Source organism: Myotis myotis, unplaced genomic scaffold (assembly GCF_014108235.1).
Source record: "Myotis myotis isolate mMyoMyo1 unplaced genomic scaffold, mMyoMyo1.p scaffold_m19_p_17, whole genome shotgun sequence".
NCBI lineage: Eukaryota > Metazoa > Chordata > Mammalia > Chiroptera > Vespertilionidae > Myotis > Myotis myotis.
In genome coordinates this window covers 31,082,213-31,104,720 of record NW_023416321.1, presented here as the reverse complement: position 1 = coordinate 31,104,720, position 22,508 = coordinate 31,082,213, and the positions used below count along the sequence as shown (strand labels likewise).

The following is a 22,508-nucleotide window of genomic DNA, read 5'->3' as shown; positions in this document are numbered from 1 at the left end:
ATCTGACTGCTCACATGAAGCCCAGAGTGGGGTGTGGCTGTTTTTAAGGCCTTTGGCATTTATTTCAAGGTGGGGGGAGGGAGAACTTAACAAAACAACTGCTTAACACACTAGAAAAGTATTTTATGACTTGCCTCAAATTTGTATGGGGGAAGGGGTAATCAGACACCCAAGGACCCTATTGCTGTGGAGATGTGATCTGTGGCCCCTATCATACATGGAAAGGTCGGTGAACTTTCAGGCATAACAGCAGCTCCCTGCCTTGGGTTAGGCTCTGTGCTAAGTGCTTTGGCAGCTTGGTTTCATTTAAATCTGATCATCTTGGGCCGTAAGTACTATGGTGATGTCTACTTCACAGGTGAGGAAGAGGAACTTCAGAGGTTGATGAGCCCAAGGCCATGCAGCTACAAAGTAGAGCAAGATTTTTAAAAATATGTTTTTATTGATTTTAGAGAAAGGGAGAGGGAGAAACATCAATGTGAAACATGCATAGGCTGCCTCCTGCAAGCCCCCTAGTGGGGATCACACTTGAAACCTGGGCATGTGCCCTGACTGGGAATCAAACCAGCATCCTTTTGATGCACATGACTACGCTCTAACCAACTGAGCCATACCGGCCGGGCAAAAGATTAATTTCTAATTCATGACTATGATTAGAATGATCTGAGCCTTTATTCCTGACTTGGGCCCCTCCTGGCTATGAAATGTCCGTGCTTTTTTGATGCATCAGTTGACCTGGATAACTCTTCCACCAAATCCAGTCTGGCCTCCGGGACTCTGGCCCAGGGCCACCTGGTGGCTGCGACTCCTGCTGGGTCAGCTCCAGACAAGTGAGTCTAACCTTGTCTGCACAGCTGGTGCAAGGGGCTCGGGTTTTCCCTGGGTTTGGCAGCTTGTAACCTGACCTTAGTGTTGATCTCTAAAGCCAGTGGCTGCAGAGTCACATGACTTTCTCACCCCCAGTGACTGTTTTGCTGTTTCCTGCTTCAGCAAGTCTGAGTTGGGTTGTTCAGATGGGCAATAAAAATGATTTAAGATAAGTTCCTAAGGAGAGCCATGTGGAGGAAAAACCAATGTCCAGAGTAATTTCCCCAGGCAGTGGGCAAAGGGCAGAGCTCAATAGTCGTTTTCTTGTCTGAGTGGGTTTTGTCAAATTATATTTGGAGTTATTCCTTTGTTTTTTCCACAATGCAGTGAAAGGTGGAGTGTATTTGGAAAGGTTAAGCCTGACATCATACTTGACCCTAAAGCAGCCGTGGCAAACTACGACCCGCGGGCCGTTTGAAATGAATAAAAAAAAAAAAAAAAAAAAAAAAGACCATACCCTTTTATGTAATGATGTTTACTTTGAATTTATATTAGTTCACACAAACACTCCATCCATGCTTTTGTTCCGGCCCTCCTGTCCAGTTTAAGAACCCATTGTGGCCCTCGAGTCAAAAAGTTTGCCCACTCCTGCCCTAAAGGATTAGCAAAGACTAACGCAGGCACTAATTTAGGAGTCTGATGTTGACTGAGTCCTTTTCCTAAATTATGCCCATTATAGAGAGAAACAGGGTTCTGGAGACAGAGTAACCAGAATTAAATCCTGGATGTCATTTCTTAGCTGTATGACCTAGGGGAGTGAGTTGGTCTCTCTGAACCTCCACAGCTATAAAAGGTGAGGAATACTACTTCAATTGTTGGGAAGCAACAGGGGCAGCAATGAGCACACAGCCAGTGCTCAAGTGGTAGTAGTAACAATTGTCAAATGCCTACCAAGAACCAACACTGTGCAGTTATGAAATAAAAGCTGAACACTATTCATATAGAGGAGGCATTACTACAGCATTTATTATATCAAACCTCCCTAAGTGGCAAGCTATTAAACAGCCAAGTCAGCAATCACCTGTCTTTCTTAGGACTGGAGCCTCAGCCAGCACCACTGCAGTCCTCTGGGCAGCAGGCCCTGGGGTGAGAAACTAGGCCATATGAACATCCTCCTGATGTGAGGCCAGATGGGGCCAAGCCTAGAAGGCTGGGTCTTTGCCAGCAGTTGAGCAGCATGACCCAGACAGTCTGAGAGCTGGCTTTCTCTGTTTAGCACAAGCTGAATATGCTGGCACTGGGCCTCTCCAAACCAGGGGTGCTTCCATGCCTGCTGCCCAGGTTCTGGTCTCTCATCTTTCCATGGCTCTACCAACCAGTCACTGGGACCCAAATGCCAGCTGAGCCCCGAGAGAGGACAAGAGAACCAATCCCTGCCCAGGCATGACCCCTTTGCCTTCTAAATGAGGCATCAATCCCTAAGGATTGTAACTAGTAACAGAGCATATCTGAAAGGCCAAGTGGTATGGAAATTAATGAAGACTGATGGAATTTAAGAAAGAGGCAAGACTACTTTGGGCTGAGGCAGCTTATCTGTAACTGTCAAAAGAAACCAGCTAAGTTATAAACTCAAATCGACAAGATTTGGGAATGCCATGAAATTGAGGGATATAAGCTTGTGTTACAAAAGAGGGGAGGATGGAGACAACCTTTGACTTAGGGACCGCAGACCCTTGCAACACAATTGGCCCATAGGAATGGTTGCTTTTTCTCAGCTCAAATGGTATCATTTAAGAGAGAACTTGAAACCTATGTAACTACTGCCAAACATCACAAAGGACTTGGAGGTGGGGAAGTGGTTGAGGAATACTAAGTGATTGTGTGATCCAGCTGAGCTTCCATCTATTTAAAACATTTTCAGGAACATTCCTCACAATTGCGTAGACTGTGAGTCATGATTTACTGGGTGGGCTTGCCATTTTGTGTTAGTTTAGAACCAAACATTTGGTTCACTTGGTGAAATTCATATCTTTATAGTTTCCATTTTATATTATCCTCATTCCTCTTTCTCAGGTAACTTTTAACATACATAATCCTTTTTTTTTTTGGGTGAGAACATTTCATTATTAATTAATATACATAAAATAACTTACTGGAGTTGCCACTTCATCTGTCTTCACTGCAAGTCATTTCATCTCATTTCCTGACCTTACAAGAGATGATTTCTAGCTCACACTCTTTTTGGAGAATAATTTTTAAAAAGAGCCATTACTGCTTCAGACTGATTTAAAACAAAACAAACATAAAAAAGCCTATCGCCATCATCAATGTATTATCATTTTTCCTTAACAAAGTCAGGGGTTTATTTTCCTGTGATGTTACAAGTGGGAAAAGCTCCTGGATTTCTAACATTGTCTCTAAAAGAGAAACCACAAGAATAATCACAGTTGCAGTCTCTAATAGGGAAAATAACGCTGGAGTTCATTTAAATGGAATTAAATTTGTTTCTTCTTCCCCAATCCTAGCCTCATTCAGCCTTTTTTCCCCCCTCCTGATTCTTCAACGGTTAAAATAAACCTCTATAAGTACCCAGTCACAACCACACAAACCTATAAAGGCAAGCTTTACAAAGCAAAAGGCAGGTTGAGATTGCCCATTAATCTTTATTCCTCCCAAACATCTTAGTGGAAACATAAGCCAAGGTTACGATGACCCTTTCTCCTGATTACACTTTGTTTGCTACCAAAAACTCTTACTTCTGAGGGGGAAAGGATGTAAAAAATAATCAGTGTACTTCAATTAACTGTATGATTTTGAAAATGACCTAAGAGTAAACCCATATACAACTCTATAATAAGTATTGTTTTAAGATCTATAAATTCTGTAGTTAAAACACTGTCGTAGGCCAGAATCTGATCAGAATTACTTGGATAAAATGTTCATCACCCACAAACTTTCATTCTGATTAATCTGGAGGTTAAATCCACTCTCAATGGTTTCTGGATTGTGAGATGTTTTACTTTGTAGTTTCTTATCCCAAAGCTGGCTGGCCGACAGCCAGGTCCTCTGTATCCACAAGCCCATGCCTCAACCCAGAAGCATGCTCCATCCAGCCTTTTTTGGTCTTGCTGCCCCGAAGGCAGTGAAAACCAGTTGAATCCAACTTAGTCTTAATCACAAGCAGGCAGGGAATTTCAGGGGTCAAAAATTTAAGATTTGCCAACCCAAGATCAAGATATAGGCCTTTAAGTTATTTAAAATCACTTTAGATCATTTGAAATTGTGAAAAGATAGCTTGGCTGCTGAACATGAGAGGCATTTCCCTATGTTTACACACAGCCCTATTTGGTACTAAACTAGGATACCAAATCTAAACATAAATAATCTCTTGCCAGTTCTCCAAATGATGTGCTTGTGGCAAAGACTAGAAGAGAGAAAGAAGCAGTATCATTTTAAAATCATGTAGTCAGATTCTGACCATGTTAAAGACTCCAACTACATCTTCCCTACTTCCCTTGCTTTGGTCACTCATACATTAAAGTATTACCATCCTGTTATTACCGTCTTCCCAAAGGATGGAAGATATAAGCATGTTTCTACTTGACTCATATTCTTCAATCTCCCTTTCATCTTGGCACTATGGTTTTCATGAGAAAAGGAAGCAAGCAATTCTGGCCTTTTCAGAGAATCATTCATTCAAAAAAGCGATTCTTAAAGCATTACTGCAACAATTCTCCCAGAAGAAACAATGTACAAGTTAAATTCATGAAGCATTAACTCTAGCCCTATACTTGTGCTATTTCTTTACTACCTTACTTACTTCATTTGCTTGTGGTGCTCCATCAATCTTAAAATGGAGACAGACAAAAAGTATTAAACCTTCCAACATATTTAAAAAAAAAAATTTGCAGAAGATAGTGATTTTTTTGTCTTTAATTAAAAAACTCGAACAAAAATATATAATCAGAATTTTACATGATACATACATTCTTAATATCTGCAGGTAAGATAAATAACAGAGGGCAAAAGCAGGTATGCTGTATTGCTTCTCTTTGGTAAGTCACCAATATTATCCCCTGCAGAAACACAGGATACATGTAAAAACAACATGTAAGAACAACAAAAAGCACAAAACCATGGTCTTAAAATAACTGAACCTTACTACAAACAGCAAAATATTTAGCAATAATACAGTAGATGGATTTTTAAATTGACTAAAATTTGTAATACTTTATATACAAAGATTAAATTAACAAGCTGCTTTCCAAAATTAAGGTCTGCAGCAGCAGTTTGACGGGGGAAATGACACCCTTTTTCTAGTTAAATCCTGGCTGTTTTTAATTGAATAATGTCACATTCAAACTCTCTCAGATGCCATTGTTAAGGAAAACAAAATCCTTTTCCTATACAAAAACTTTGTTTTACTTGCAAATCAGTTGCCTGCCCCCTATCTCCAAATGCATTTTATATGAGGCAATTCAACTTTCTTAAAGTCAATATTTACCATCTAAAATCAGTGTTCCAAAATAAAAAAAAGTTTCTTACACTTTACAGCAAAGATACATGTTGTGGCTCTATTGAAACAACATATAAATGTTGGAACTAAAGATGAGAAAAGCAGAAAGGTCCATTCAACACATAGCAGCTTATATCTAAATATGTACATGTATGTATGTTTTCACAGTTAAATTTTAGAAAAAAATTACATTTTATATGTTCAGAAATATTTCTACTGTGGTCTATAAATAATATTTTAAAAACTCAACTAATCAAAATGCAGTACAAGAACGTATCAAATTAAATAAATCTAAACCTTGAAAAACAGATACTTGAAGTCAGTAAAGCTTGAGGTTTGTGTAAAGTGTGTTCCATCAGTCCCTCCTACTCTTATTACAGAGTCCTCTATATACGATAGGAGAGAAACTCCAACACTTTGGAAGGAATCGGCAGTTTCTGGACTTCTTGGGTAGGCATCACTCTCCGGATTGACATGCGACATAAATGTTGAAGGCTAGGGATTTGCCTTGGAGTGGCCCAAAAATACACACTTCCATCATGTGTCCTAAACAGAAACAAAACAAAAAATCACAAGCTCGGTCATCCAAATACATGTATTTCAACATCCTACAGTTCAAACAATTATCGTCCAAGGCTGTGTATTAGAGTCACAAATTGCACGTTTAAACCTAATTAAGGCCCAGCCAGCATGGCTTAGTGTTTGAGCATTGACCTATGAACCAGGAAGTCATGGTTCAATTTCCGGTCAGGGTATATGCCTGGTTGCAGGCTCAATCCCCAGTGTGGAGCATGCAGGAACCAGAGGATCAATGGATCTCTCTCATCATTAATGTTTCTATCTCTCTCTCCCTCTTCCTACCTCTCTGAAATCAATATATAAAAAGAAAAAATTATTAAGGAAACCTAACCAATGATCATCGTCTCCTCTATGACAAAGCTAATATTATAAAGAGCCCTCATTAAAGATTTACTGACAATAATAGTGGCTGTTTTGATTAAAAACCACCTGAAATTGTCTTGTTAAAAACAAAGCAGAAAAATGGATTTACCCAGCAGCTAAAACACTGCCATCAGTAGAAAAGGCACAGCAAAGACCATTGCTCAAAGGTGCAACTTGTACTGGATAATCCTCATCAATTCTCCAGAACCGCACCATTCTGAAAAGGAAAAACATTGTCCAGTAAATATCTAGTAGGAAATTTAATGTAAAAACAACTTTTAAAATTGACAAAAAAATACCACTATGTTCTGAGTCACAAAACAGTACATTCACACACAAATCACTGCAATAAGCAATTACTGTAACTTGCTTTATAAAGAGTGTTATAGTCTTGCCCTGGCCGGGTGGCTCAGTTGGGTGGAGCAGTTCCTTCTCGGTCAGGAGCATACCTAGGTTGCAAGTTTGGATCCCTGGTTGGGGTGTGTACAGGAGACAACCCATCGATGTTTCTCTCTGACATCTATCTTTCTCTCCCCACACCTCCTAAAATCAATAAACACATTCTCAGGTGAGGATTAAAAAAAAAAAGTAGCCCTAGCTGGTTTGGCTAAGTGGATGGAGTGTTGGCCTATGGACTGAAGGGTCCCGAGTTCGATTCCGGTCAAGGGCTATGCTTGGGTTGTGATGGCTCAATCCCCAGTGGGAATGTGCAGGAGGCAGTCAATCAATGATTCTCTCTCATCACTGATGTTTCTATCTCCCTCTCCCTTCCTCTCTGAAATCAATAAAAATATATTTAAAAAAAAAAAAAGCATAGTCTATACCAGTGATGGCGAATCTGACACACGTGTCAGAGGTGACAGGCGAACTCATTTTTTTGGTTGATTTTTCTTTGTTAAATGGCATTTAAATATATAAAATAAATATAAAAAATATAAGTCTTTGTTTTACTATGGTTGCAAATATAAAAAAATTTCTATACGTGACATGGCACCAGAGTTAAGTTAGGGTTTTTCAAAATGCTGACACGCCGAGCTCAAAAGGTTCGCCATCACTGGTCTATACCAATTGGTAATTTGGATCAACTCACACTTAAGAAACTATAATGCATGTCTGTCTTCCCTTCTCAGTTTAGATCCATAATGCTCACAGCCCAACCTTTCCCCTTTTTCTTACATTTAAAACCCACTATATGATGTTTTACTATATTTCCAAGACATGTATAATGCCTTTTTACCTAGGTAGTGTGTCTAGGAACAGTAGAAAACTGACATTCAGAATTTACCCAAGCAAACAGGAAAACAATGATTACTGGAGGATAAAAAAGAACTCTCCCTGTACATTTGCTAACATTCTGGAAAGATGATAATGTGTTGCTTTCAGAATTAATGGGACCAAATTTCTTAATGCTACATCCATGCACACTGTATGATAAAAGCATGAGAAAATGGAATGGCTACATCTAGTTTCTGCTTCTTACCAATAAACAAAATCTCATTCATGTGACATTTCATCTTGTAGTCTCAACTGCGGTGGATATAAATTACTCTTTTTACCATTTATCACTTTGACAATGTCCTTTTACTTCAACCTTTGTAAGACAGCACTGCTGGGCTAAAAGCTAGTTAAAAATCCACCCAGTTTTCCCGAACTAGTTCACAAACAAGGAACACAGGAAGGGAGGGCGGGGGGCTGGGTGGGAAGGGAGCAAAGGGGGGGAGAAATGGGAGACATCTATAATGCCGTCAGTAATCTATAATAGGAAAAGTGTAATATGCTAATTAGACTGGACATCCTTCCGGACGAAGCCGGGGCTGCGAGGGAAGCCTGGGTCCCGGGTGCCAGAGGGAAGCCAGTGCCAGCAGCTGGGGGAAGGAAGGCCTACTCTTGCACGAATTTCGTGCATTAGGCCTCTGGTAAAAAATATATAAATAAATAACAACAACAACAACAAAAAGGAACACAGGGAAAGGTATGCATTATCTTTAGTTTACATGGATACTATTCAGGTCAACATTCTTTAAGACACACCAACATCTCCCAGGTTCTTGCCTAAAGAAAGAGACACTAGCCCTAGCTGGTTTGGCTCAGTGGATAGAGCGTCGGCCTGCAGACTGAAGGGTCCCAGGTTTGATTCCGGTCAAGGGCACATGCCTGGGTTGCAGGCTCGATCCCCAGTGGGGGGTGTGCAGGAGGCAGCCGATCAATGATTCTCTCTCAACATTGATGTTTCTATCTCTCTATCCCTCTCCTTTCCTCTCTAAAATCAATAAAAATATTTTTTTTTTTTAAAAGAGAGACACTAAAACCCAAACTGTAAAAAGGCTTTTTTTCTTTAGCCTTAAGAATGTTATAAGTAGACAGATAAAAGGAAATCTTTAAAAGGCAATAATAAGTAGTTCAAGCTGTGATTCACACACTTACTTATCATCAGCAAGGCTTGCAATATGCAGTCCATCATGACTAAAAGATACAGATCGTACCCATCGGTCATTTGCTCCTCCAGCAAAAATTGGAGTAGGTGGGGGAAACAGGTGCCTGAGGTTGAAATACATGTTTTCAGTGGAAATGTATCACTTCAAGAAACAAAACTACCCAGGTACAAAGTACATCTGTCTTTGAGTAATGTTTAAAGTGACCTTAACATAACTAAGAAGACTTAAGAAGAGCTGATATATCCAAATTAAAGGAACCTGAAAAGAATTACTAATCTCCTTTTAAGAATGTGGTTTAAGGCACTAAAATTAAGTTCAACTCTAGTTTTAACTTTTTTTCCCAACATGAAACTCTAAATATAATTACCACTTCTATAGAGTCATGTCCTGTTAAGTAACAAGATCTATATCAAGAGAGCCAAGTTTAATTTTTAGAATTTATATTTAAAGCTTTGCAATATTCAAGGGCTTAAATAATAACAAAATTTTAAATTCCAATAGACTGCAATTTTAGGTTTCACATGTTAATTCTAATCATTCATAATTTTTAAAAAGTTATACTGATAGCCAGAGATGAATTACAGACTAAAGTCATTCATGCTGTACCTACCCAAATTCCATCAGAATGTCTCCAGTATGTGGATCCCAGACATATACCCGAGTATCATAAGATGCAGTAGCCAGCAATGCTCCATCAGGAGAAAAGTCACAAGCTACCACATCATGGTGATGTCCTTCTAGTTTCCGTATCATTGTGTACTTATCCATATCCCAGAGGAAAACCTGCAATAAAAAGGCAAATGTTATAGCTTCACTCAGACACACAGAGGACAAAATGGGACATCTTAAACTAAAACTGCTAAATTTAATCCAGATTATATTAAATTAAAGATTATAAATTATGGATAATTAAAATAATATGCTCAGTGTCATAGTCAGATTAAAATCAGTCTTTAAGTTAATTAAAGTAGACATGCAAATTCTATTTCAAATGTTTCTGTTAAATGTTAATTAAAAATAAGCCTAAACATAAAAAAGGCAATGTAATTTAACCAGTTATACTGAAATCCATTTATTCCAAAAACTAATTAATTAAAATATACAGAAATAAATAGGGTTAAGTATTACAAACCCCCTTCTTTTTCTTCCAGAAACTACCAAATTTTTAAAAAATATACAGACAGAAAATGTAAGGTTAACAAATTGTTACTCCATTGGCATCTCCTTTGAGATAATCACTTGTTTACAAAAGGCTTGGGTCACCAACGTGAGCCTAGGAAGAGAAACAGATACTGCAAGCAAGGAGAATTTTCACAGCCAAATGAAATTTCTTTGGCAAACAACAAGGATGTTAAGCCACATTACAAAATGAAAATGCTAATTTATGAAAACAATACAATAACAACATTTCTGTGAATCAAGATTTGCTAATCTGATTTTCCTAAATTGACCACACAATCATTATTAGTCATTTCAAGTATAAAACATTTAAATTACTTTAGTACAAGTTCACATATAGTTTTAGATTTTAAAATCAGTAATTAGACTGTGCAGAATAACTATAAATAGGATTCGAATGTTTACTGCAGTCTGTTATACTAAAAGTGAGATTGGAAATTTAACAATTCTAATAAGACAACTTCTCTTCCTCTTGGGATAAAACAATCCTTTTGGCTACATTTTTTTCTGCACAGACACAATATATTACTTCCAAAGGGGAAAAAAAACACACAAATTTTTAATTGGATCAGACTTAAGGTATCTCTACCATCTTAAAGAATTCCAAAAAATAGTACAGAGAAACCATCTGGAAGCCAATTAATTACATTACATGGTTTCACATGTCAGACTCCCAATTCCAGACTGGAAGATCAATTTACTTGGAGGAGTCAGTGGGTTTCACTGGGGGGAAATTATTTTAAAAAAGAAAAAAAGAAAGAAAGAAAAGCAGAAAGTGGACATCGACCAGCACCTGTGTACGTACAGTACACCTTGCAGCCGAATGCAAGGTTACTTCATCCTATGGTAAAGGTCGCCCCCAGCCCGGTAGCCAGAGATGCCACTCTTTCTGCCCAGCTAACACCATTGTGCGCCTGTGTGCGAGTGGTGCCAGCATAACCTCAATCACACCAATATTGCTGCCACCACCTGTGACAGGGAAAGCAAGAAGCATATGGAAAACACACAGCCTAAAATAGCAATGTCAACATCTAGCTTTGTGGTTCTTATGATTTTTAAAGAACTAAACTAAGTATTTTTTCTAAACTTCCAACATTTGCAACTATCATTTTAACATAGTTCTTGGACAGATAAAATGCATTTTAACCAGCCTCCCACCCCCTCATTATCACATGTATTTGGACTTCAACCATTTTCAATAAGTATCTGAAGCTAAAAAGATCTCTAACTATACTGAGCTGGTAGACAACTAGAGAATTCATCAGTAAGCGTAACCCTCTTAAGAGTTACTTTATTATACCAAATTTCTTCTGTAATTCACTCTAGGACATACATGAGTGCTATTTTCATTTTTATTAGACTTTTAAGTTACTTTTTCTCAGATAAATGTCCAGGTCCAGCTGGGACTCAAACTTTTTAAACAGCAAACTGGACAAAAAAAATAGAACAACAAAGAAGAAAATTATTAGCAAGGGAATGTCTTAACATTTGGACTATATCTCCTCCATAGCACATAAACTTTCCTAGATCTTAGAAAAAAATAAATTTGACAAACCCCCTCTTTTATGAATAGTATCTCTAACTAAAAGTAATATAATTTCTTACTTCACAATCAATAATTATATTTAATTTCCCTCATGCAAATACTGCATCACAAAATAAAACATTTAAGATATTCATGACACCGAGCACAGACTTGATGTTACTTAGATTTAAAAGTGATTATGCACACATTATTATAATCTAATTCGCAACAAATGTATAAGAACTTTGACACATACGGCTTTACTGGCTCCCACTGAGCACAGCATGGAAGAGTCAGGAGAGAATGCACAGCTGTACACCCAGTTCTGATGGGCTCTCAAGACTTTCATCATGTTTCCTGAAAAAAAAAGAAATACCCATGTTAACCCTAGAATCCACTTCAAATGAGTATCATTCGAAAATGGCAGAATCATAGAATCACAAACTTCTACAGTGACAGTTAGCAATACACATCAGTTACTCATTTTTGTAACTAAAGTTTTACTGGAATACAATCATGCCAAAGGCAGAATTGAGTAACTATGGCCAAGTTAGCATGGTCCACAAGCCTAACATTTGCTATTTGGCTCCTTAAGAAAAAAATCTGCTCACCCTTCATTTATAGAAAAGACTTCTTTTGGTCTAATCCCTTTATTCTACAAATGAAAAAACTGAAATACAGCAAGGTTAAGCTTTAATAAACATCTTCAAAATGTCTTTTCACCCTTCTTTCTTTTTGGTAATCTACATTCTACTCCAAATTCCCTGTACATTATACTCTAAACACACAATTACGGCCAAGTATATTTTAACTCTTAATTTTACAAATATTTACTGAATACCTACTACATGCCAGGAAGTGAAGATACAGCTGTGAATAAAAATCCCTACTCGCTTGGTGCTTACATTTTACTAAGTCTACATTCTTAAAACATGTTGAGAAAGCAAGCATTGTGTGATATGTAAAAGAATATAAAAATTTAATTACCAAACTGTTTTAAGTATTGGGATCCCTTAACCCTCGACACCTGAGAAATCAGAGGATTGATAAAATGCAGAGGAAGCACCTCATAGTTTGGGAATAACAACATATGATTTTATTAGGCAACGGTTGCTACCCATCAGCTGGAACAAGTCTCCAAATCTGAGAGTTTTGCTTCCTACTACATTAAGCTAAGCAAGCCTGTCAACTTTCAGCTTGTGGCTGTTAGAGAATTAGCAGATCTTATTTAAATACAAGGTTTTAGTTAAAACTATAAACTCATTAAAGGCTAAGAAGAGGGAAGATATACTCTCTATGATCCTCCAAAACCTTAAGCATCACAAGTATCAAGATTTCAGAAAAAAATGAGTACTTGCACTCACATACCTTTTATTATATTAAAGGGTAATTTTACTTATATAAAATAATTTCTTACTTTATCTATCCAACATAATAATATACTTACTAGCATTTACATGTTATAAATTCTGATGTACAAACCATATTTCAATCTAAATTTTATTAGATCACTAAGTTACATCTGTTTGTTATCCTATAAGGTCTACTTAAATTTTCACTAAGCAAATGAAGGAAGTTAATAACTCTCCCTAAGATAAGGAAATAAACCAACACAACCAGTTCATATAAAACCCTAAAACTGACCTAGATGTTATCCTCAAATAGTTGATACAGATCTGTGTGGTTAGTTTGTGACTAATATTAGATTGTATACTTAAGAGTAACTGCTGGCTCCTATTCTGGGTCACATTTATGATTTTATCAATACAGGGAAAAGGGCCAAAGAACTAGGTATAGAAAAGGAAACTGATCATATGCCATTTATAAGTCAAATGCCCCTGATAAACCCAGTATCTTTCAGTAGTAATATCAAGAAACTAATTCTTTTTCATAGCCTGGAAAAAAAAGACATACCATCATCTTTCAGGTCCCACACTCTCAGAGTTTTGTCTCTTGAAGCTGACACTAGGATCAAGCTCCCATCTGGAGCAAAAGTTAAATCTCTGACCACTTCAGTATGATCTACCAAGTTAAGGAGGAGTTTTCCTAAATGCAATGAAAAGGGAAAATAAGCCAATGTTAGTAACATTTATCAGTTTCTACTTTATAGTGTTCCTCACCGTTTAAAAAATACTTGGGCACATCTTTAGCTTACCAAGTGTAAAATGACTTACTTATTAGTGTTTTTACTATTACCTTCAAAGATTCACTATATACATTGTGTGTTTAAGATTTTTAAAATTGATTTTTAGAGAGGAAAAGTGAGGGGGAGAGAGACAGAAACATCGATTGGCTGCCTCCTACAAGCCCCTTACTGGGGATCAAGCCTATAACCCGGGCCAGGAATCGAATTGGCAACCTTTCAGTATATGCCCAACCATCTGAGCCACAAAGCCTGTATTTATTAAAAAAAATTAAAAGGGAATTCGAATTCCTCAAGCATACACAAGCTCTTGGAACAAGTTATTATTTAGTACATACACACACACACACACACATATAAACTTCCATTATCATTTTTAAATCTTTGTATACTGTGGTTTTAAAATATAAATTTTCCTTTTCTTTTCCTTAGCCTTGGATTACTAGTGGATTATCAAACTTCCCAAAAGATGCACGTTATCCCACAACCACTTAAATTTTCAAACATAATTCCAGTGGGGGGGGGGGAAGTACTTTGTTCATCTAATATTTTAAGAGTTTTGTTTTCTATGAAAATCTATGTGCTTAGTTTTTTTCAAGAATCCAATACATTTAATGACACCCCCACTCCATGTTTGTATCACCTGCTATATTCTAATGTACATATTATTCTAATACTCATTTTTAAAAATCTTTCCAAAGGGTTAAATGATTGTTAAAAACCAGATTTGCCTTGAAACGTGTAAGCTATCAACCACTGAAAATAGAAATCACCTTACTCTTTGATACACTCCTTAGATATGCCCTTCTTGCTGTAATATTCTCAAGATTGATCAAGCAGTGTGAACTCTATTATCCTAAATTAAAACCACAGCTGAAGATGTCATTAGGCTAACTAAAAAGACACATTGTACCAATTCTTGCTTTTCACTAAGTTAAAATCCTCAAATCATATATTCTACTGCCTACTAGCAACGCCCTCCATCATAAACTAATCAAACTTGCCTTTAAAACTCTGAATCCATACCTGTATATACATCCCATATTTTGATACGCCCATTGCTTAATCCTGTGGCAAGGAGTAGCTGATCTTGTCCAAATTTGAATCGATGCCATTCTATATTTACACAGCGACTCTGTTTTTCTGGAACTGAAGATCCAAAAGCAAGACTCCAGACTATATCACCACAGTCTATAATATGTTCACGAGGCTTATTTTTCTGAGCACCATCACTATTTTGTCTTGACAATCTCAAACTGTTTGAATTAGTGATATTCTTTGTGCCATGCAAGAGACTGGGGAAGAGGTGGGGAAAAAAGTCAGATTAAAATTTAGTTATTATTTACTCTGGACTCCTGTGGATATGAAATGATCTTTGTTAACCTCAATATTATTATCGTGATACTAAATAACAATAGAATCCCATAAATGGGAAGGGAAAAAAAAGTTATTAGCTATGAGGGTATGACCAAATAAATCCTCAATAGCGGAAAAAGAGGAAGTTCAACAATAAAGTAATTTTATTTGTTTCAAATTTTTCTTTGAAATCACTGTATCGGTTAGGACTCCTTTAATTAACCGAAAGCAAGTGTAAATAAGCAAATAAACGAAATAAAACCACCGAGAAGTTAAGATATTGTGAAGCTGACACCAGAAAATTTCCCTAAAAACACCCTGGTAATAATCAGTAGTTTCCCATACTTTCTAGACCTAAAGCAGTGATGGCGAACCTTTTGAGCTGGGCGTGTCAGCATTTTGAAAAACCCTAACTTAACTCTGGTGCCGTGTCACATATAGAAATTTTTTGATATTTGCAACCATAGTAAAACAAAGATTTATATTTTTGATATTTATTTTACATATTTAAATGCCATTTAACAAAGAAAAAATCAACCAAAAAAATGAGTTCACGTGTCACCTCTGACACACGTGTCATAGGTTCGCCATCACTGACCTAAAGTAATATGTAATAAGGACATTAATAAGTATAACCATGAAGTAGACTACACACAAAAAGCAGGAAAAGATTAAATTTAATATATGATACATTTAAAAAACTTTCAACAATTATCCAAACCCAATTAAACCCAGAGGATAAGTACATAAAAAGTAATTATATGATCTATGCCACCTCTGTTATCTAATGAAATATTGTGAAATTAAAAAGTATCAGATAACAAAGGTCATCTGACCTGCCACAACACAATATATACACTACACAATTAATCTGCCTTATAATACACAGAAACATTTATTAAAAACACAAAAGTACCTGAAAAAGTGTTCTATAACATACCAGAGGCCCAGTGCACCAATTCATGCATGGGTGGGGTCTGGCTGGCCCTACCCCTGATCAGAGTGGGGGTGGGGCTGGTCAGTATGAGGGGCCGAGGGCAGTTGGCCAGCTGGCCCCACCCCCTGGTCAAGGGGACAATTTGCATATTAGCCTTTTATTATATAGGGTAAGGCCAGATAATTCTTCCCACAAATTTTCCAATACATTCAGCTTATGATAAAATATTTTTATAACAATCTACAAAGGTAAAACTTATATATCAGTATCTTTTTTTTTTTTCCTCTCCATGTACTGAAAACAGGAAATTCTACAAGCAGATACAAAGTACAAAAAAGAAAAGTGTCTTACAAGTTCGTAAGGCACTGGGACCATGGAACAAGCTTTACTGTACAATATCCTTGAGACCAAGCGAAGTATGAACCATCTGGAGCAAAAGCAACAGTCCAATTTTCACGACCACATTTCTTGTCAAAAGGAGCTGCTAGAGCCAAAAGTTCACCTATAGTACGTGATCTCACTAAAAAAGAAAAAGAAAAATACAGGATATTATATATAACCAGCAATGAATTTAAGACTGCCTCCATATTACTTTGGGACACACTAACTCCATTGAGTATTTTTCCCTTTTCCTATGAGGACAAGATATGAGTTTTGCTTTCCACCCTTTGAGGGGACATATCTGGTGTAAAGACCCCTTAATGATTACATCTTCAAGTTTTGTTGAAGTTAGCTTCCTAAAATTTTCCAAAGCAAGAGCTTTTTAGAAAGTTTCAATTAAAATAAACCAAAAAAATGATCAAGTAACAATACTGCAAAGGTCAATCACGGCTATCAATTTCTGAAGTCCTGGCTTTTGCACTGCCTTATGTTGTCATCAATTTGCTAACATTTAAAATGCAAGAGGCTGCCCAGCCAATGTGGCTCAATGATTGAGTGTCTACTCATGAACAAAACCAGGGCACATGACCAGGTTGTGGGTTCGATCACTGATAGTGGGCATGCAGAAGACAGCTGATCAATGATTCTTTCATCATCAATGTTTCTATCTCTCCCTTCCTCTCTCTGATATTAATAAAAACATATTAAAAAATAAAACGCAAGAAACTAAAGTTACTTTGTAAGAAAAGTATCTTCTAAAAAGTCTGTAGCTTTCAAAAGCCATAATCCATTATAAAATACAATACTACATCATTACTGAAAGAAAAGCACTATAAAATGGTCTATTCAAACATGAAAATGCTTATCTTTTTTAGGCCATGGTCACAAAAAAAGCACAAAACCCTCAAAACTAGAAGGGACTTAAAGACTATTTAGTCCAACCTCTCAACCAGTGTTTTAAATGCCTAACATTCAACAGCGGCCCTCATCATCTTCCTAATAAGCTACAAATTGACCCCAAAATGAAATAATTATTTTGCTTTTTGAAGGACAAAAAACAGACAATCCCATACATTTTTTGTTTAACTAAGAGTCTTAAATTTAGCATTCATAATAAAACTGGCCTATTAACAGAGTGCAGAGAGAATTTTTATTGTGTTTAACATGCATGATCAACAAGCTCCTTCCGTACGTGTGCATATATACTCAGCTGGAATTTCCTCAATTTTGGGAAAGGATATTCTTTATCTTGGGTTGGTCTTACTTTCAAATTTTGCTACTCTTCCTTCTCAGTTATTAGTTTTTGTCAAGTTTAGTTTCCCTATGATCTATTTTGTGGTCAGTTGCCTGGTAATCTCTACAGTTTATTTCCAACAACTAAATTTCAATATATTCTATGTATTGCAATTCAAATAAGAACCACTTATACTCTTAAATGAACATGAAAGTACATGTATAAGCTCTCATTCTTAAGTGATTTAAATATTTCATTGCCCAATTCTTTGATATATTAATGAATAAGCTATGGTTTAAAAAAAGTAAAGGAACAAAACAGACCTATTTTTCTATGATACTCTTAAGTATGAGTATCTAATAAGGCTAATTCTAATTTGGTGTAGCTCAGATTATCAGAAATTTTCCTTTTGATGACTCAAAATCTTCCTCCTTGCCACTCCACCCACTCAGTCCTGATTCTGACCTAAGAGAATAAGCCTAATCCTGCTCACATGACATTCATACGCTGAAGACAGCTATGACATCATCAACTAAATATTTTCACAAGGCTAAAATTTCTAGTCCTTTTGATCATTCCTTAGATTAGGTAGTTTCAAGTCTATTCCCCATCTTCACCTTCATCATACTTTTCTGGATAAACTCCAGTTAGTAATGGCCCTCATAAAAGTGGCACCCAGAACTAAACACAGTACTTAAGATGTGGCTTCATAAAAGCAGCAGAACACCCCACCACCTACTGCCAACTCACTTGTAATCAATACAATATAAAGTGACGTTAACTTCATTAGTAATAATGTGACTTTCTTAATACAAAATTTCCAAACGAGTGACTCTCAAATGCCTGCAGAATAACTTTTTAAATATACAAAGGCTTTTTGAAAGGGCTTGCCTCTCCATGTTTCCTTACATTCCTCCAAGTCCATAATCTTTTTTTGGTCTGTATTTTAAGATCACTCTATTTTCTTTCAGCATCCAAAATATCTTTAATTACAAGGCAGAGGTTTTTTTTCTTCTTTTACCTTGGCCACAATCACAAACTTCCTTTATATAAAGGGTGGTAATAAATCAACAACTTAAAAACTGGTTCAAATAAAACAAAGACCACGAAATAATAAGCTAATTTATTCTTGAATATAAATTCAAGAAATATAAAAAGCACACCTACCAAATAAATACTGTTACAAGTATTGTATTAATAATTACCTTGTGTTTCTTTATTCATAGGTGGAGCAAATGATCTTTCAGTTAATCAAATGGATTTAAGCACTAATTTAAATACTGGTAGAATATTTTAAACTAGCACAACGTTTATAATGAAGTGCTTTGAGAAAAGTTTTCTAAGATAAACCTTTATTACATTACCTGCAACTGTTTAATGTTGGTATCCTAAAGAAATGTATGATTTAGACCTTGTATAAGGGGAAAGCTGCCTGCCATGGGAGCTCGGCCATAAATACAACTCTCCATTATTAATATCTGTACAGTAGTACACATCATCTGAGTCACTGTTGAACCAAATTTAGCTCCTTCTTCACATTCCTCCCTGCAAATTCATAACCAGAAAGGATCTTTGATAGTGCCTTGTGAAAGAGGGCAGAAACTCCCTGACAGACTTAATTATTCATGGAATCTTGTCTCCCCTCCTTCAGTAAGTAGTAGAGAACCAAAATAGGTATAATTAATACCCAAGAAAGAAGGGGGAAAGTAAGTCCTTACAGATAGCTACAAAGCTACACGGAGATACTAGTGTTTAACCCTGTATCCAAACGATACTTCAAAAAAAAGCCCTGGCTGGTTTCCCATCCGCCAGTGGTTGCGGGTTTGATTCCTGTCAAGGGCTCATACCTCCCTTGCACCAAGCCCTTATCAGGGCTGATTCAGGAGGCAACTAATCCAGGGAGGTAACTTAATTGATATCAATGTTTCACTTTCTCTCTCTCAAATATCCTCCATGAGGATTAAATAAAATTTGTTCAGTTAGAAAAGACCAAAGTATTTTTATACCGGCACTTAGTAACCTTATATCCAGGAAATAACACTGAGACCTAAATATGAAAAAAAAAAATTTAACTGAAAAGGCTACTTAGATGATTCTACCTTATGCAGGTCCGCTCTATCCCTTAGAAGAGAGGACTGAAAAGTTTTCAAAATGGTTCATCAAGGTGAAGCAAAAACACAAATTAAAGAAAGGCAAATCACTCATCTGTGATATTATGTAATGGGGGAGGGAAGGAACCACTGGACTAAAAGAACTTTTTAAAAAATAACTTCTTCTGCTTTCTATGTTCCACATCAGAGCATATTAGTCTTAAAGCACAGTGAAAATAAAAATGGGATACGAATTGTTTTCTCTGCAAATTTAAAGGTTATTAAAATCAGAATTATAAAGCTCCCTTCCTAAACTGCCATTCAATACCTTACCCTTAAAACTAAAGCCATTTCGTTTTAAGCTGTCTCTAAATATAAAAAATGTGCCCATAGAGAGGATAGAGGCCGATTTGGGTGGTTCAGCTTCTCCCTTTCTCTACAAATACCTCCTCCATGTATTTAGTCAGGGCACCCATTTAGCTGAAGAACAAGGAAATGCAAAGGCTCTTACTCAGTTGCCACCTTCACATTAACATAGTAAGTTCAGAGATGGGCTTTTTTGTTGTTGTTGGGGGGGAGGGGAGGTTGCTACATCTATTTTAATTTTTAAAATAAAAATGACCTATATGTATGGTATACAACATGTGCAATTTTTACTAAGTCTAGCAATGCACTGTGCCTCAACCACCTCTCCCCCCCCGCCCCCCCGAAAAAAAAAACGTGAGATGCTTTTTAACTGAGCCACTGAGGTCTTGACGCCCAACCCGGGACACGCACTGCCCCCGGCTTCGGGGCGGCGGAGCTGGCCGTGCCCCACTTTGCGCACAGCCTTTCCCGACGGCCCCTCCGCACCGCGGCTTCCCTGCGGCCACTCCGCCCCGCCGCGGGCCCCTCCCTGCTCCTGGGCGCCCGAAAGATAACTCGGAGTCGTCCTCCCCCGAACCACTCCCTTCCTTAACGCCAGGCCATTTTTGAAACACTGCCTTTGCCGGGCCGATGGCGGCGCTTCGGTCGCGTCCCTCCTTAAAAGAGCGGTGGGCACGCGGGGACCCCCGCCGTTCACTCATTGCAGCTCAGAGCACGCGAGTTCACTTTCGCATCATAAAAATGTCAGAGTCCCCCAGTCTTGACCAGGACTCACTCCCCTGCCCACTCGACGCCCCAGCGGCTGAGCCAAGCAAGGAGGATCCCAGGATCACGGCCCCGCTCGGACCTCGGAGGAGGACACTGGGGTCCCCAAGGGTGTGTTGGCCCCGGGCCGCGGTCATCACTGGGGCCACCGCTGCTCGGCGCCCACGGTCCCCTCGACGCTGAGAGCCGCGAGTCGCCGCCTCCGGGGCCAGGCGCAGGGGGGAGGGGGGGCGCCGCATCAATGAGGATCGCCTCTTTCCCTCGCAACACCCACCCGCGCGCGGGGCCGCTTCCTTCCAGTTCGCTCCGGGGCTCGGCCGGCTCACCCCACCCCCCCTCAGCGGCGGAGGGCTCCCCTCGACCCTCCTCCGCCGGGTCCCTGCCTCTCCCGAGCCCCCGCGCGCTGGCCAGCACCCCTCGCCCACCGTCCCGTTCCTCACCGATCTCTTTCTCGTTAACCCTCGGAGGAAAGCTGGCCATCTATGGGGCACCGTCTGATTCCGGGGGTGCGAGGCGGGCGCAACGACAGAGAAGGGAGCGGCGAGCGCTGAGGGGCGTGACGCGGGATGGGTCCCTCCCGGTCCCGGGGACGGAGGGAGGGGCGGGGGCGGTCGCGGCGGCCTCTGCCGACTGCCCCGGGGAAGCTCCGGAAGGCCTCGGACCGAACTACGGGGTCAAACTCAGACAATAGACCCTGGTCGCTGCCTGACGTCTACAGACCCAGACACTCCCTTCCACGCTGTCGACGGCAAACGAGACACTGGAGACAAAATGGCGGGCGGCGGGAATGATATCGGGACGGCGAGGGGCGGGGCCTCGTGACGTCACAGGAAGAGTCCCCGCCTCCCGACGCTCGGGACGTGACGGCCTCTGTTCGGCGCCCCGCCCCCCAGCGCGCGCCTAAGCTGGTGGGATCGGGTCCGCGGTAGAAGGAAGCGCGGGAAGGCGGAAGCGGGGGCCGGAACTCCTGAGTCGGCGCTGACTAGGCATTTAACTGGGTCTGGTTTTCCCCGCCGGGACCCCGAGCACGGTATTTATAAGTTGCCCTGCCTTTGCAACGGCAAACCGAGAATTGCACAATACATATTAGCCCACAGCTTCAAGATTGCATGGGATTTAAACTAGCTGAACTGAAAGGAACAAAAAAGACATTTCAGGTTTTAACTCGATTTGGCCACGTCCCCCAATGTGCTGGGGAACTGGAGGTTGCACTGAAGAAGGAAAAAAAAAGTGAGCATCGCTATGACCCACTCGTCAGGCCGCGGTCGTTCTGACGAGAGCCAGCGGGTTCTAGAAAGAATCGGGGTGAAGCGTCGGGAAAAACCGGGAAGCCCGGGCGTGACGGCATCCGGCCCCACCACCGGGCCGCCCCGGGCCGCCTTTGTCCGGCCGGCGCCCTGCGGCGGGCACTGCCCCCGGGCTGCAGCGAGGCTGCTGGTCCGCGGTGCCCTGGCCTTCGGCCGAGGCTGGCCCCACAGGTCAGCTCCGAAGCGGCCCCTCCTGCGCCCGAGGTCGAGGCCACCGGGAGTTCGCCACCCACCCTGCAGGGCTGAGAGCTGTGTCCGTGTCTGCCGGGAGCCACGCTGGTTCCCATTTACAGAGGACATATTTGCATTTTAGTGAGCCCTTCCGAGGACTCCAAACCCTGTTCCAAAAGGAAACCTCTAGAAGGCTGGGAATCTCAAAAGTGCGGCGGGTACGGATGGGAAGAGAGTTGCATAGCCCAACTCTGGAGAGGTTTCAGATGACACGTACGGTGTCCACTTTTTCATTGCAACTGATCATTCTTCCAATAGTGAAATGTTTAATCGCAGATATAAAAAAAATTACCC

At 39.5% G+C, this 22,508-nt stretch overlaps 1 protein-coding gene across 2 annotated transcripts; it reads right to left on the bottom strand.

The window, feature by feature from the left end:
- Nucleotides 1-4,722: 4,722 nt before the first annotated feature.
- Nucleotides 4,723-21,449, bottom strand: WSB1 (WD repeat and SOCS box containing 1). Of its 2 annotated transcripts, XM_036340644.1 has the most exons (9): nucleotides 21,117-21,449; nucleotides 16,192-16,360; nucleotides 14,574-14,842; nucleotides 13,319-13,450; nucleotides 11,661-11,761; nucleotides 9,311-9,483; nucleotides 8,690-8,803; nucleotides 6,375-6,482; nucleotides 4,723-5,869 (listed from the first exon to the last, which is right to left on the bottom strand). In XM_036340644.1, the coding sequence occupies exons 1-9, from the start codon at nucleotides 21,154-21,156 to the stop codon at nucleotides 5,710-5,712; spliced, it is 1,266 nt and encodes a 421-aa protein (XP_036196537.1). In that variant the 5' UTR covers nucleotides 21,157-21,449; the 3' UTR covers nucleotides 4,723-5,709. The 2 variants fall into 2 exon arrangements, with proteins under 2 accessions (XP_036196537.1, XP_036196538.1); XM_036340645.1 differs by lacking the exon at nucleotides 8,690-8,803.
- Nucleotides 21,450-22,508: the final 1,059 nt, after the last annotated feature.

Coding starts and splice junctions, on each gene's coding strand:
- WSB1 (XM_036340644.1), bottom strand. CDS start 21,156: ATGGCCAGCTTTCCTCCGAGGGTTAACGAGAAAGAGATCG. Junction 13,451..14,573: donor AATATGGGATGTATATACAG/GTATGGATTCAG, acceptor CATTGCATTTAG/GAAAACTCCTCCTTAACTTG. Junction 11,762..13,318: donor GTGGGACCTGAAAGATGATG/GTATGTCTTTTT, acceptor TTTTTTTTTCAG/GAAACATGATGAAAGTCTTG.